Source organism: Oryx dammah, unplaced genomic scaffold, assembly GCF_014754425.2.
Source record: "Oryx dammah isolate SB20612 unplaced genomic scaffold, SCBI_Odam_1.1 HiC_scaffold_13, whole genome shotgun sequence".
In the NCBI taxonomy this organism is placed as follows: domain Eukaryota; kingdom Metazoa; phylum Chordata; class Mammalia; order Artiodactyla; family Bovidae; genus Oryx; species Oryx dammah.
In genome coordinates, this window is record NW_024070197.1 from 13,574,617 (window position 1) to 13,588,941 (window position 14,325).

Below are 14,325 nucleotides of genomic sequence, written 5' to 3' on the forward strand. Positions count from 1 at the left end.
ATAAAATCTGATCATGGATCTTTCCTGCTTCAGTTCCTGGCCTTCAGGATAAAAGCTTATCTTGTAGCTTGGCTGAGACCCTTCACAAGCACATGCCACAGTCCTCACCAATGCTGGACACCTTTCACCCAGACGATCAGGAGTGGATGTGGGTGTAGGATACAGAATTGGGAGACCTCGAGGCAGATCCTGCCTCTGCCACTCTCAGGCTGTGACCTTGGCCAAGTAATTTTCTTGCTCTGGAACAAATTTCCTCATCTAAAAAATGAGAACTGGAAAACAACAACAACAACAACTGGGGCCTGATAATAGTGCCTCCCTTATTCAGGTATTGTGATGATTAAATGGAAATTATATAGGTAATGCCCTTAGCACAAAGCCTGGAACAGAAATTGCCTAATCAACAGTAGCTATGATGGTTATTGTTATTTTGAAGATGACAGTGACATTGATGATGCTGCTGATGATTAATCTCAGCTTTGAGCTTTACTCTGCACTGTTTACTTGGCTGGAAACACCCCCTTACTAATCCCTTACTTCATTCCTCTGATGGATTAATCGAGGTAAGTTAACTGCTGTAACAACAGCCCTGAAATCTCAATGGCTTAACCAAAAAAAAAATGTATTTCTTGCTCATGCTACAGTCCTGTGCAGGCAGGTAACCCGGGGCAGAAAGTCAGGGCCCCAGACTCCTTCCAGCTCATAATCCTTTCTCCTCTGGGCTCCTAGGAGTCCTCTCCATTCTGCCAGCATGAAGGATTATGGGTGAGATGAACCAGGCTGGAGGAGGTGTTTCTCTCTTCTGCCTACAGCCTGTGGCCAGAAGTCAGTCACGGGGCCCCATGTAAGCACAACGGATCCTCGGAAATGTAGCCTAATAGTGTGTTGTCCCTTGAGGGCTTCCCTGGTGGCTCAGCTGGTAAAGAATCTGCCTGCAATGTGGGAGACCTGGGTTTGATCCCTAGGTTGGGAGGATCCCCTGGAGTGAGTGGGTACCGCTACCCACTCCAGTATTCTGGCCTGGAGAATTCAATTCTATACAGGCCATGGGGTTGCAAAGAGTCAGACATGACTGACTGAGTGACTTGCACTTCAGTGTGTTGTACCAGTTAACTTTAGCCGTGTTAAGACACCCTCCAAAACATTGTGGCTTTGAACAGCAATTATGTTCTTTGCTCATGACTCTGGGAGTCAGTTGGGTACTTCTTCTCTTGGTCTCAACTGGGGTCACTCATGTGGCTGCAGTCACCTGTTGGTGCCACGGGGGCTGAATAGTCCAGAATGGCCTGATTCCCGTGGCTGGCATTTGGTGCTGGCTTTTGGCTGGGCTTCTCTCTCTCCGTGTGGTCTCTCATCCTCAAGGAGGCTGGCCCGGGCATCTTCACCTAACAGTGTCAGAGCAGCAAAAGGGCATGAGTGGAAGCTGTGAGGTCTCTTGAGATCTAGGCTCCAGAACTCATTCAATATCACTTCTAGCAAATTCTGTTGCTCAAAGCAAGTTCCAAGCCCTTCCCAGACTCACAGGGTCAGAATGCTCCATTAACGGGAAGAGCAGCAGGAATTTCCCTGGTGGTTCAATGGCTGTGGTTAAGGCTCTGCACTTCCACTGCAGCGGGTAGGGGTTCAGTCCCTGTTTGGGGAACTAAGATCCCACAAGCTGTGCTACACAGCCTTGAAAACTAACAACACCCAAACGGGAAGAGCAGCAAGCTTAACATCTATAGGGATGAGAAGAATATCTCACCCATCTCTGCAGACAAGTTAAAACATGTGCTCAGGTGTGAAAGATGGGGTTTGGTGAACACACAACAGTTTCCCATACCCCGTGGATTGCTCACTCTTGAAAATGTGGATCTGATGGAGCTTTCTTCTAGAATCTTCTCTGACCACTCATCTCCCTGGGTGGTCTTAGTCTCCACTTCCTCTGGGCTCCCAGTGTGACCGGTGCTGCCCCACCCACCTGCTCCTTAGAGCCACTGGATCTTGATTGCACCTCTTCCAGAACAGGGGCCAGGTTTTCCCCTTCTCCTGGATTCCAGCCCACAGGAAATGTTGGGTTTACTGAGCTGCATGAGAGGGGAAGGAGAGGTATTGGAAGTTTGGATGGGTGAGGACCCCAGGGAGAGAGCAAAGACTGGATTGTACCCCTCAATGAGTCTCTTATCCTGTTTCTCTGTCTACTGGTCCAGGGGCAGGACAGGAAGTACAGACGGAGAATGTGACGGTGGCTGAGGGTGGGGTGGCCGAGATAACCTGCCGACTGCACCAGTATGATGGCTCCATAGTCGTCATTCAGAACCCCGCCCGGCAGACCCTCTTCTTCAATGGTACCCGTGGTGCGTGCTGGGGGTCCAGAGCCTGAGTCTTGGAAGAGGAGAGGGCTGGGGACGGACTGAAGACAGAGCTGAGACTCTGGTCTCCTGGATCCGAGGGAGGAGGGGGCTGGGGCCTGGACTCCTGGTCGGGTGAGAGGGCCTGAAGCACTCTGGGTACCCAAGAGAGTGACTAGGTGGGCACCTTAGACACCTGGGTGTGGTTGGAGAAAAGAGAGGGCCGAACTCTAAGCCTAGAAGAAAGGTGGGACTTCTGAGCTACGGATTCCCCAAGTTCACTCCCACCTCTTCACTCTCTAGCCCTGAAGGATGAGCGTTTCCAGCTTGAGGAGTTCTCCCCGCGCCGGGTACGGATCCGGCTCTCAGATGCTCGCCTGGAGGACGAGGGGGGCTACTTCTGCCAGCTCTACACAGAGGACACCCACCACCAGATTGCCACGCTCACTGTACTGGGTAACGGCCTCCCCTCCTCAGATCCATCCTGTCTCCTTTGCTCATCCCTTATCCTGGGGACTTGACCCTGGCTGTTTTTAACCTCCTGGACATCTGCTCCCAGTAAATATGGCCGCTTTCCCTGACCCCTTGCCTCTGTGTTTGACCCTTTGTTCCTCCGGTTCCCTGGAATCCTGCAGTTTGGTTACTCTGAGCCCACCTTGGTCCCTCTCTTGACCTCCCTCTTGTCCCCTTCTCCCTGTGGCAGTGGCCCCGGAGAATCCTATAGTGGAGGTCCGGGAACAGGCGGTGGAGGGCGGCGAGGTGGAGCTCAGCTGTCTTGTTCCACGGTCCCGCCCTGCTGCCATCCTGCGCTGGTACCGGGACCGAAAGGAACTGAAAGGTACAACCTGGGGGCGGGGATGGGAGTGGGCTGGGGCGAGACTTAAGAGAGGGGTTCCAGGAGGTGTGGCTTGGGAAAGGCTGGTTTATATATGGATGGAACTTGAGGAAGAGTGGATGGGTTTGGCGGACACTACTACTCAATATATTGGGCTTCCCTGGTGGCTCAGTCGGTAAAGAATTTGCCTGCAACGCAGGAGACAGCCTACAGCTCAGGAGACCCGGGTTCAATTCCTGGGTTGGGAAGATCTGGAGAAGGAAATGGCAACCTACTCCGTTATTCTTGCCTGGAAAATCCCAGGGACAGAGGAGTCTGGCTGGCTAACAGTCCATGGGGTCGCAAGAGTCGGACATGACTTAGCGAGTAAACCACCACTCAGTGTATACTTATTGAATGAATTGTTAGATGAGAGGGCGTGGGGTGAAAGATCGAGACATGGGGAAGAGACATGGGGTTGTGGACCTGGTTTGGATAGGGGCGTGGTTTGGAGGACTAGAGGCGAGGCTGTGGATAAGGGGTGGAGCTTGGCAAATAGCCTGCTTTGGGATTGGCCAAGTGGGAGGGTGTGCCTTCAGTGGGCGGAGCCATAGCCCTGCCTTGACAGTTTCTGGGCGGGGCTTGGCAGGAGTGACCAGCGGCCAGGAAAATGGCAAGGTCTGGAGCGTGGCAAGCACAGTGCGGTTTCGTGTAGACCGCAAGGACGATGGCGGTATCGTCACCTGCGAGGCGCAGAACCAGGCGCTACCCTCTGGACACAGCAAGCAGACGCAGTACGTGCTGGACGTGCAGTGTAAGTGCCTGGCAGGCCAGTGCCCCGCGGGGAAGGAGGGTTCCGATGCGCCTGCCACCTGCCCCCAGGAGAATTCCTAGTGCTGCATAACCCAGATAACCACTCTCCCATCTCACTCCTGCCCACAGACTCCCCCACGGCCCGGATCCATGCCTCCCAAGCTGTGGTGAGGGAGGGAGACACACTGGTGCTGACGTGTGCTGTGACGGGGAACCCCAGGTGAGCTTTGGGGTCCGAGATTCCTGGGTCCTGCGGAGAATAGGTGACCTGGACACCTGAAGCTGGAAGAACAGAGGGGGCTGAGACCCAGCCTTCTGAATCCTGAGAAAGAAGGGATCTGGGGCCAGATGATAAGAAAGGAGGCTGTGGGTCCCAAGTCTCCTGGATCCTCAGGGTGGAAGGGGCTGGGGGTGGTGGTGAGGGGCTAGGATTCCTGAGATCCTGCTGATGGGTGGAAGTTGGCCCCGGGACTCTTGGTTTTCAAGGAAGGAAAGGTCTAGTAAGGATTCTCTTATTTGGAGATGTCGCATATCTATATTTCTGAGACGTCAGAATTGGGTGCTGACACCTGCGTCCCTAACTGTCATTATATCCCCGCCCAGGCCAAACCAGATCCGCTGGAACCGCGGTAATGAGTCTTTGCCAGAGCGGGCGGAGGCAGTCGGGGAGACGCTTACGCTGCCCGGCCTGGTATCCGCGGATAATGGCACCTACACCTGCGAGGCGTCGAACAAGCACGGCCACGCGAGGGCACTCTATGTGCTCGTGGTCTACGGTGAGGACCTGGGGGCAGGGCTCAGCGTAAGGACGAGGCCTTGCGGGGTCTCCTCCCAGTCCTGGGTGGGACTGGGCCTTGGGAACAGGCAGGATGGATTGGAAGGTGTTTGAGGCGTCGACCTATGCAAAGAATGATTCCGGGGGGTCAAAAGCCCACAGAGTTCTTATAGTTCTGGGACCAGACAGATTGTCTGGGTTCAGATTCAGTTCTGCAGCGTTCTGTTGCAGGTAACTTTGTGCCTCTGTTACCAAGTGGCTCAGAGGTTAAAGCGTCTGCCTGCAATGCGGGAGACCTGGGTTCTATCCCTGGGTCGAGAAGATCCCCTGGAGAAGGAAATGGCAACCCACTCCAGTATTCTTGCCTGGAGAATCCCATGGACAGAGGAGCCTGGTGGGCTATAGTCCATGGGGTCGCAAAGAGTTGGACACGACTGAGCGACTTCACTTCACTTCCTCATCGGTAAAGTGGAAATAAACAACAGCACCTACCTCATAGGGTTGTTGTAAAAATTATGAGCTAAATATAGAAAGCAGTTGGAGGTCGCTAGCACAAAGAAATAACACGTCTTATGTGTTTAGCTCCTATGACGGTGCGGCAGGAATTTTGGAGTGTCTGGGCCCTAGATCAGCGGTTTAAATACCTGGAGCGTTTTAAACAAGATGGGAAGGGATTTAGGTCTGAAGTCAAAGAAAAACGATGTGCTATTTCTGTTCTCTGGGGAATGAAGTGGGGGGAGGAGGCAGGTAGGTATTAGCGAAAGGACTGGAGGCCAAGTCAGGCGGTGTACAAACCAACACGCATTCCTTGAAGAAGTGGAACATCAAGAATGGCGCCAGGAGCTTTGCTCGGTGGCAGTGTTGTAGCCAATGAGGTTTTTCCCAGGTGCAATTATTGCTAATTGGGGGGAACAAAAAAAAGCGCCAGGGGAAGGGCCCACCAGGTGGCGGTAATTTGCGAGGCGTGGCACGTAAGGGGGCGCGGTTGGACGTGGCTGCAGAATGGTTTAAGACATTGCCAGCTATGGGCCCGGGCTGGGACCGTGCTCTGATGACCTGGGCCTGCGCCCTGTCCCTCTGGCAGACCCCGGTGCGGTGGTAGAGGCTCAGACGTCGGTGCCCTACGCCATTGTGGGCGGCATCCTGGCGCTACTGGTGTTTCTGATCATCTGTGTGCTGGTGGGCATGGTCTGGTGCTCGGTACGGCAGAAGGGTGAGTGGGGGCGGGGTCAAATTCAGCGACGGGTGTGGTTGGTTGTGGCGTCCAGAAGAGGGTGGGGCCTAGAACCCGATTCGACAGAGGGAGGGCGTAGATCCAGGATTGGAAACTTGAGGCCCAGATCCCGAAAGGGGCGGGTCTTTCGGGCCAGGATCCTAAAAGGGGTGAAGGGTTGGAGCTGAATAAAGGACGTTTACGTTTGAATTCCTAATTGGCGAATTTGTGGGAGCGGAGCAAGGGGATACTACCTAGAGAACGGATAAGGGTTGATCTTTGAGTGAACTTGTGAAGTACTCCTAATTCTGCTTTTCTCTCTTTCTCTGCCCCTGTTTTGCTCTTCCTGGACTTGACTCTCCCTGTATGTTCCATCTCTCCCTCTTCATCTGATGTGTTTTGTCTGCCTCCCCGTCCAACTCCTGGGTCCACACGTATCTGTGGCCTCTGCCGGGGGGGGGTCTGTCACCCCTCAGGCTCCTATCTGACCCATGAGGCCAGTGGCTTGGATGAGCAGGGAGAAGCGAGAGAAGCCTTTCTCAATGGCAGCGATGGACACAAGAGGAAAGAAGAATTCTTCATCTGACCCCACCTCCATCCCAGGCCTGGGCCTGGGCTGGGGTCCACCCCACTGCCAGCTGCAAAGACATTTACCAGAGTCTGGGATGGTGGGCTTCTCCCCCCACCACTAACACCTCAGACGCTTGGACAGGGATGGGGGTGTTGGCTGCCTGGGTCTCTACAAGGGCCAGAAGCAAGGGCCCAGAGATCTGGGTCCCCCGATGGGGGGGCAAGGGCCAAAGGTCCAGACCCCCTAAGTCCAGGGAGGGCGGTAGGAATTGGGTTGGGGTAAGATAACTGGGGGAAGGCCAAGGCCCCTAGGCTGCAGTCCCAGGTCTTGTGGGGAGGGGTCAGATTCTGGGAAGGGTGGGGTGGGCAGGGAAGGGGAACAGAGATTTCTTTGGGGGTCCCAGACCCCACGCCAGCCATTGTAGGAGTTCCGCAGAGCTCTGGGCACCTCTTTGCAAAGCCATGTTTGCACGGTGGGGGTAAGGGTGGGGGGAGGGCGTGGAAACAGGGATTCTGTGTCTTTGTGTCATAACTTTGATGGGGGCGGTGAGGGAGACAGCCCCAACTTTGCTCCAGTCCCCTTTCCCCAGCTCTTGGGCTCTCCTCCCCTTCCCCCTCTCCCCACATCTGTCCCATCCATCTTTGTCTCTCTGTCCACCCACTCCTGGGGGGGCCTTCCCCATCTCTCCTCCAGGCCCCCCAGGGAGGGGGAAAGGAGTCTGGGGGGAGGGTGCATTGCTCTCTATGGTTTTATATATAATATATTAAAAAAATAAAAAATCTGTATGAAAATATCAGATTGCACCCCCTCCCCCCCATTCCTGGCTTTTGCCCCCTTTTTCTTGTTTAAAAAAACAAAACAAAACAAAACACATTTTGTACGGGGCGGGGAGGGGAACGGGGAGGGGGTTTGGCAATCCCACTAACCACCATTAAACTGAGGAGAGAACAAGTTTTTGGGGTGGCTGTGTGTCTGTCCCTCTGCCCAGACCTGCACCATGTTGGGAGGGGTGCTGAACTAAGGGAGGGGGAGGGAGGGTGATGATTGCTGGTGGACTGTATAGGTCAGGAAAGGGTCCTTACATCTCCAAGGACACCTCCACCCTCCCAAGAAACCTGAGTTTTTTTCTGGTCAGTCTTTCAGCCAAAAAGCACTGTCTTGTCCTTTCAGTAGCCACTGAGCTACCCTGTCCCCACCCAATAGCCTGGACACCCCCTGCCTTATCCCCACCCCTGACATCAATCTCCAGAGGACCTTTCAATTACTCACATTTTGCCCTGTCAAAACCTGTCCCTGCCAGCTCAAAAATCTTTCCCTAGCTCTCCGTTTACCTCTAGACCAAGTCAAAGCTCCTGAGCCTGGCATTCCTCATTCATTCATCTAAATTTTAAACAAGTTATTTTTATTTTCAAGTAAAAAATATATAAACCTTACTTTGTACAAGGTGCTGCTCAAAGGGCTGGAGATGCCACGGTGAATAAAACAGGCAAAAGCTAGGTGTTCCAGACAGCTTAGTGCTGACCGCAGACTTGATCCTGTTCTAGGCACTGAGCATCCAAAGTGGAAAAGAGTGACTCCATTCTTGCCTTCTTTCCTTTTATGAGGAAAACATTACAGCAAGGAAGCAAAACAAAACTCAATTTCAGAGTGCCATAAGTACTGTTGGGTTTCCTAGGTGGCGTAATGGTAAAGAATCTGCCTGCAGGAGATGCCAAGAGGTGAGGGTTAGATCTCTGGGTGGGGAAGATCCCCTGGAGTAGGTAATGGCAACCCACTCTAGTAGTCTTGCCTGGAAAATTCCATGGACAGAGAAGCCTGGTGGGGTTACAGTCAAAGGTGGTGGCAAAGAGTTGAACATGACTGAATGTGCGCGCGCGCGCGCGCGCACACACACACACACACACACACACACACACACACACACACACACACACACACACTATACTATTAAGATAAAAGGCAGAGTAAGGGGATATGGGGTACTATTTTCTTTTAACTTCTTATTATAGAAAACATCAAACATTCAAAAGTGGAACAGGACAATAAAGCCCCATGCATCTGTCAACCCCAGCTTCAACAATCATCTCACTGGCTCTGAGAGCCAATCCTGATTTATTCATAACCCACTCCTCTAGAGTCAATCTGGAGGTGCTATCTCAGAAACATCAGAGAAAACCTCTCAGATTGACACCTCTGCCAGGATATGAATGATGAGCAAACAGTTATTCGAAGATCAGAGGAGAAAGCATTTTCAGGCAAAGGGAACAGCAACGGTAAGTGCCTAAGACGGTAAGGCTCAGGTAGACAGCACCCCAGTGGATAGAGGAGGGGATGGGGGTGAAATCAGAGGTGAGTGGGGTTAGACCAGGTGTATAGCCCCTGAAAAGTGAAAGTTGCTCAGTCCTGTCAGACTCTTTGAGACCCCACTCCATGGAATTCTCCAGCCATTTCTACTCCAGGGATTCTTCCCAACCCAGGGATCGAACCCAGGTCTCCCACATTGCGGGCAGATTCTTTACCAGCTGAGCCACCAGGGAAGCCCAAGAATACTGGGGTGGGTTGCCTATCCCTTCTCCAGGGGATCTTCCCGACCCAGGGATTGAACCGGGGTCTCCTGCATGTAGGTGGATTCTTTACCAGCTGAGCTTCCAGAGAAGTGAAAGTGTTAGTGGCTCAGTCCGTCTGAGTTTGCGATGCTATGGACTGAAGCCCACCATCTCCTCTGTCCATGGAATTCTCTAGGCACCAATACTGGAGTGGGTTTTCATTCCCTTCTCCAGGGGATCTTCCTGACCTTGGGATCGAACCCAGGTCTCCTGCATTGCATGCAGACTCTTTACCGTCTGAGCCACTAAGGAAGCCCCAGGGACCTGATAAAGCCTTTTATTTTCTTTCCAGGTGTAATGGGATCTCATTGGAGAGTTTTCAATTGGAAATTGAGTCATTTCCAGGAAGACTAAGAATGCTGCAATAGCTTCCTATACTCTCATCTAAGTCTGAGCTCTTAACTTCACCTGGAGGAACGTCCCCTCCTTGTGTTCCAGGCATACTAAACTGCTTTCACTTCCTCAAACCATTCAACTTTTTAAAAAATTTGCTCTAGGCCTTTGTCCTTGCTCTTCCCTGTGCCAAAGACTCCCTGGGGCATGCGCCTTCTGTGACTCCCACAGCTGCCTCTGCTCTACTCAGCCCAAGTCTAAGCACTCAGTTGTGGTCCTGATTATATGTGAATCTCCTTCCTTTGATTGGGAGGCCAGCAGCATAGATGCTGGCTATGCTCGCTGCGGAAACCATAGTGCCCTCTAGCACAAGAGAACAATAAATGTTTATCCTGCTTGTGGGAAGGGAGGGTTGTGAGGATTGGTAAGGGTCTCGTCCCTTGTGCCCAGACACCGAATACAAACAGATCCCAATTACATCGAGGATGCCCGCTTCGCGCTAGTCCGCAGTCTCTATGCGCACGCGCTAGTCAGTAGCCACCCCCCACCCCCCGCCCCCCGCCCCATGCCCACCCAAGTACTCCCCCCATATGCTAATCTCTGCGCTCTGGAGTATGGCCCCTCAGGGGAATATGCAAATCAACCCCTCCAGCGCCCTAGGCCTCCCATTGTCCCGCGCTAAGATTATGCAAATGAGCAGGCCTCAGGTCCAGGATCCCGGCCGAGCTGGCACCCCCACCCCACTCTCGGAGCATCCTATTATCCGTAGGCACGTTCATGCGAGCGCTCATGCACGCGCGAGCCTTGCCGTTTCTTGTTCGGTCCGGTTGCGGACTGTACCAAGTAAACCCGGACAGCTAGGGGCAAAGCCCGGAACCCCCTGCGCGAGCCTCATCGATGGCCCGACCCAGAGAGCCCCCTTTCCCACTCTGCGACAGGAATGGTCTATCTCGTCGCGCAAGCGCCCTAGGCTCTTCACGCCCCTCGCACTCCCTCCTACCCCACTTGCAGCGCAGGCGCAGAGCCTGGGCGTGCAGCCGCTGCCGCCGAGCCAGAACTGTAGCCGCCAGCGCCGGTGAGTGTCCGGGATGGAGGTGCGCGGGGCATGCTGGGAAGCGGGCACTACGGCAGCGCTGCATGATGGGAGTGACGGCTCCCGTCACCGAGGAGTCGGCAGCGGTCTTGGGCTGTGATGACTCGAAAGCGAGACCCAGGCTCCCTTTTCTCCCCCCACGAGGCTCTGTGCCGCTCTGGGGGCATCCTGGGAAAACCGGACGCCCTGCCCTAAAGCATTGTGGGAGTCTGGCTACTAGTCGTTAATGGGTCTGGAGCATTCTGGGGTTATCCTAGCTTCTTGCGGGGAACCGTCTCTTTTGTCATACACCTTCCGCTGAGCGTCTTGGAAGCTTGGAGTCCTTTGACGAAGAGCGCCTTGGAAGGTGGTCGTTACAGGCCCAAGGCATCCTGGGAGAAATTGCAGTAGCAGGGCACTGTGGGCACTGGTCTTTATAGTCCTAAGGTTTTGCTCTTGCTTCCTCTCCCTAGCATTGTGGGAACGGGTGCCCATTATGTTCACGCTTGGCGTCTTCGAAGTTGGACATTGTGGCGTCTCCGGCACTGGGTTATGGTAGTGAGGGAGTCTCATTTACTCCCCTCTAAGATCGTGGAAGCCAGTCTGGCCCCCATATTCATTGTAGGAATGGGACTTGGACACCAAGGAATGTTTCCATCTGACACCTGGAATACTCTGGAAGGGGCTTAGTGTGCTGTGGGCTTGGGGATGGGTAGGCAGGACTGCTGAGCAATGTCTCCTGGTAATCCCATAGGAAGTTCTGATTGTCCCTGGTGTGTGGTTGCCAGTTAAAATATAGACCACCCGGTTAGATTTGAATTTCAGATAAACAACAAAGAGTTGATTAATATACCTATGTTCCATGCAATATTTGAGATGTACGTTTCTAAAAGACCATCGGTTTATCTGAAATTGAGATTTAACTGAGTGCTGTATATTTTTATTTACTAAATCTGGCAACCTATCCTGGCATGAAGTAGAATTTCCAAATTAAATGGGGCCCTATAGGCAGTGGGCTTCCCTGGTGGCTCAGATGGTAAAAAAAAAAAAAAAAAAAAATCTGCCTGCAATGCAGGAGATCCAGGTTCAATTCCTGGGTTGGGAAGATCCCCTGGAGAAGGAAATGGCAATCCACTCCAGTATCCTTGCATGGAGAATTCCATGGACAGAGGAGTATAGTGGGCTACAGTCCACGGGGTAGCAGAGAGTAGGGCACGATTGAGCGGCTGACACTATAGGCAATAGAGTATTATAAGAACTCTTCTTTGCCATTTATGAATTCTTTCTGTCTGCGATGCAGGAGACCCGGGTTTGATCCCTGGGTTTGGGAAGATCCCCTGGAGAAGGAAATAGCAGCCCACTCCAGTATTCTTGCCTGGAAAATCCCATGGACCGCGGAGCCTGGTAGGCTACCGTCCATGGGGTTGCAAAGAGTCGGACACGACTGGGCGACTTCACTTTCACTTTTCTGTCCTTAAAGCCCAATCCAGGTGTCTTTAGAAAGCTCACCTGCCACTGATGCTAGCTTTACCATGCCTCAGCCTCCTCCAGGCTTCAATCTTAATCTTTTTCTCTTTAGTCCCCAGCATTAAACATGACCCCTTAGGCTTTGAAGGGATCATGTATTTTCCACCATATTACCCAATACCCAGCACGGGTCTTGGCATGTAAGAGGTGCAGCTGAGGCTGCCAGCCCCTTCATAATTTGCTCAGCCTGGCACTCTGCCGTCAAGAAGCACAGTGAGAAACAAAAGAAGTACCACGTGTATGTGTGTAGTATTGAAGAAGAGGGAGAGAAAGTAGAGGAGTCAGAAGGCGTTTTCAAAGAGGCAGAGATGGTGTTTGGCTGGGGAGAAGTATAGAGGTTCTTGTATTTGAGGTGGGTTCAGAGAGTTCTCCAGGCAGAGAGTCGGGAAGGAGCCCATTCTAGACAGCAATTGCAGGATTACTAAGACCCACAGTTGTGAAGAAGGGGCTTCCCTGGTAACTCAGCTGGTAAAGAATCCGCCCGCAATGTGGGAGACCTGGGTTCAATCCCTGGGTTGGGAAGATCCCCTGGAGGAGGACATGGCAACCCACTCCAGTATTCTTGCCTGGAGAATCCCCATGGACAGAGGAGCCTGGCATGCTACAGTCCATGGGTCATAAAGAGCTGGACATAACTGAGTGACTAAGCACACAGTTGTAAAAAATCTTGGTGTTCACAGGGAGAGGTGAGAGTCTGAAATGACTGGGGTTCATAGAGGGTTGGCGATGGGGATAGTAATAGCCACCATTAATGGAGTACCTGCCCCATACCAGCATTTGATACGAATGAATCTAGTAAATTTTCAAAAAATCTTTTCAGCTGAAGGATCATTTTTTGAGAGGTAGGATGACATGGCTTTAAATCCTAGTTCACCCACCCACGACTTGGTATGACCTTGGGCTACTTGTTAATCCTCTTTGTGCTTCAGTTTCCTCATCTGTACAAAAGAGATAATTATCTGTCTCAGTATGGATACAAATACATAAATTAAGCTCTGGAAGACTTTTTTGTACCGAGGAAATAGACTAGAGAAAGTAGGCCCTTTGCTAGAAGCTGCACAATTAGAATGTGGCAGATTTAGGATTCAGACCTAGATATCCTCTTGCCAGGGTGTAAACTGATAAAGAATTAGGGCTGACAGCCACAAATTAAGTGCAGCCATCCTAGTTGTTTAAATACAGAATGCCTTCTAGATTGGTTGGTGTACCAGTATACCAAGTAATCCCTACCCCTGCTTGCCAGTTTGGAGTCTTCTCCCAACTCCAGGCTTACCCAGAGCCCAGCAAGTAAAGGATTAATGCCTGGCAAGAGGCCCATGTTCCACTCTCAGTCCTGATTGGTGCTCATGTTAGTACTCCTTGTTAAATAATTTGGAATATTATCCTTTCACACCCCATTGAATGAGAACAGATGGGTAAATTAAAGCCTACAAGAGGGACAGAGCCTGCAGTCAAGGCCCTTTAGACAGTCTAGGACAGAGCTGGGATCATCTTTGCCTTACCCACACTGAGCACACTGAGTCCTGGGGAGGCAGATGCTATGTAAAAATTTATTGTCTCCATAGGTCTTTCCTTCCCCTGTCCAGCATCCCTCTCTACGAGCCGACATCTGCATTAGAGGACCTGTGGCCAAGGTGTAGCTGTGGAAAGCTGGCCAGGGAGGGACACTGCCCAGCTTCTGCTCTGCTCCTGTCTCCTGTCCCCTCTCCCCACCATGACAGAGACCCGTGAGCCGGCTGAGACTGGGGGCTACGCCAGCTTGGAAGAAGATGATGAGGACCTTTCTCCAGGTGAGACGGCCTTAGAGGCGGTAGTGTCGGCTTGCGTATCTTCCTGGCTTGGGACTGGGGCTCTGCTAAGAAATCTTGACCGTGAGTGGTTCCTTGTCTCGCTAGGTGTTCTCTTCCCACTAGGACTCTGTGCTCTGCTAGGGGATCCCTTCCTGCTGAGACTGGTGGGGGTTGTAGATTGGCTGGAATTGCTCTCCTTGTTGGGGTCACTTTCTTGGTTGGACGTTCTAGTTCGGCTGTGGTCTCTCTTCTTTCCGGGAGTTCTAGATCGGCTGTGATCTCTCCCCTTGCTGGAGGTTCGAGATCGTCTATGATCTCTCTCTTTTCTGGAGGGTCGAGTTTGGCTGTGATCTCTCTCCTTGCTGGAGGTTCGAGATCGTCTATGATCTCTCTCTTTTCTGGAGGGTCGAGTTTGGCTGTGATCTCTCTCCTTGCTGGAGGGTCTAGGTTGGCTGTGATCTCTCTCCTTGCTGGAGGGTCT

General features: G+C 52.3%; 2 protein-coding genes across 5 annotated transcripts in view; both read left to right on the plus strand.

The window, feature by feature from the left end:
- The first annotated feature begins 761 nt into the window (after nucleotides 1-761).
- CADM4 (cell adhesion molecule 4) lies at nucleotides 762-7,468 on the plus strand. The gene is made up of 9 exons (XM_040254081.1): nucleotides 762-765; nucleotides 2,157-2,336; nucleotides 2,634-2,786; nucleotides 3,034-3,168; nucleotides 3,794-3,958; nucleotides 4,087-4,177; nucleotides 4,561-4,733; nucleotides 5,817-5,945; nucleotides 6,422-7,468. Exons 1-9 carry the CDS (start codon nucleotides 762-764, stop codon nucleotides 6,529-6,531), a joined length of 1,140 nt encoding a protein of 379 aa, XP_040110015.1. The 3' UTR covers nucleotides 6,532-7,468.
- Nucleotides 7,469-10,077: 2,609 nt separating this feature from the next.
- Nucleotides 10,078-14,325, plus strand: part of ZNF428 (zinc finger protein 428) — a 9,210-nt gene continuing 4,962 nt past the window's right edge. The window contains exons 1-2 of one of the 4 annotated variants that reach the window (XM_040252611.1): nucleotides 10,078-10,530; nucleotides 13,620-13,844. In XM_040252611.1, the coding sequence (XP_040108545.1) occupies nucleotides 13,769-13,844 (76 nt within the window). In that variant the 5' untranslated portion in view covers nucleotides 10,078-10,530; nucleotides 13,620-13,768. Of the gene's footprint in view, nucleotides 10,531-10,590; nucleotides 10,975-11,112; nucleotides 11,149-13,619; nucleotides 13,845-14,325 lie in introns of those variants that run through there. The other 3 variants (XM_040252612.1, XM_040252614.1, XM_040252613.1) reach the window with 3 other exon arrangements.

Coding starts and splice junctions, on each gene's coding strand:
- CADM4 (XM_040254081.1), top strand. Junction 4,178..4,560: donor GCTGTGACGGGGAACCCCAG/GTGAGCTTTGGG, acceptor ATCCCCGCCCAG/GCCAAACCAGATCCGCTGGA. Junction 4,734..5,816: donor CTATGTGCTCGTGGTCTACG/GTGAGGACCTGG, acceptor TCCCTCTGGCAG/ACCCCGGTGCGGTGGTAGAG.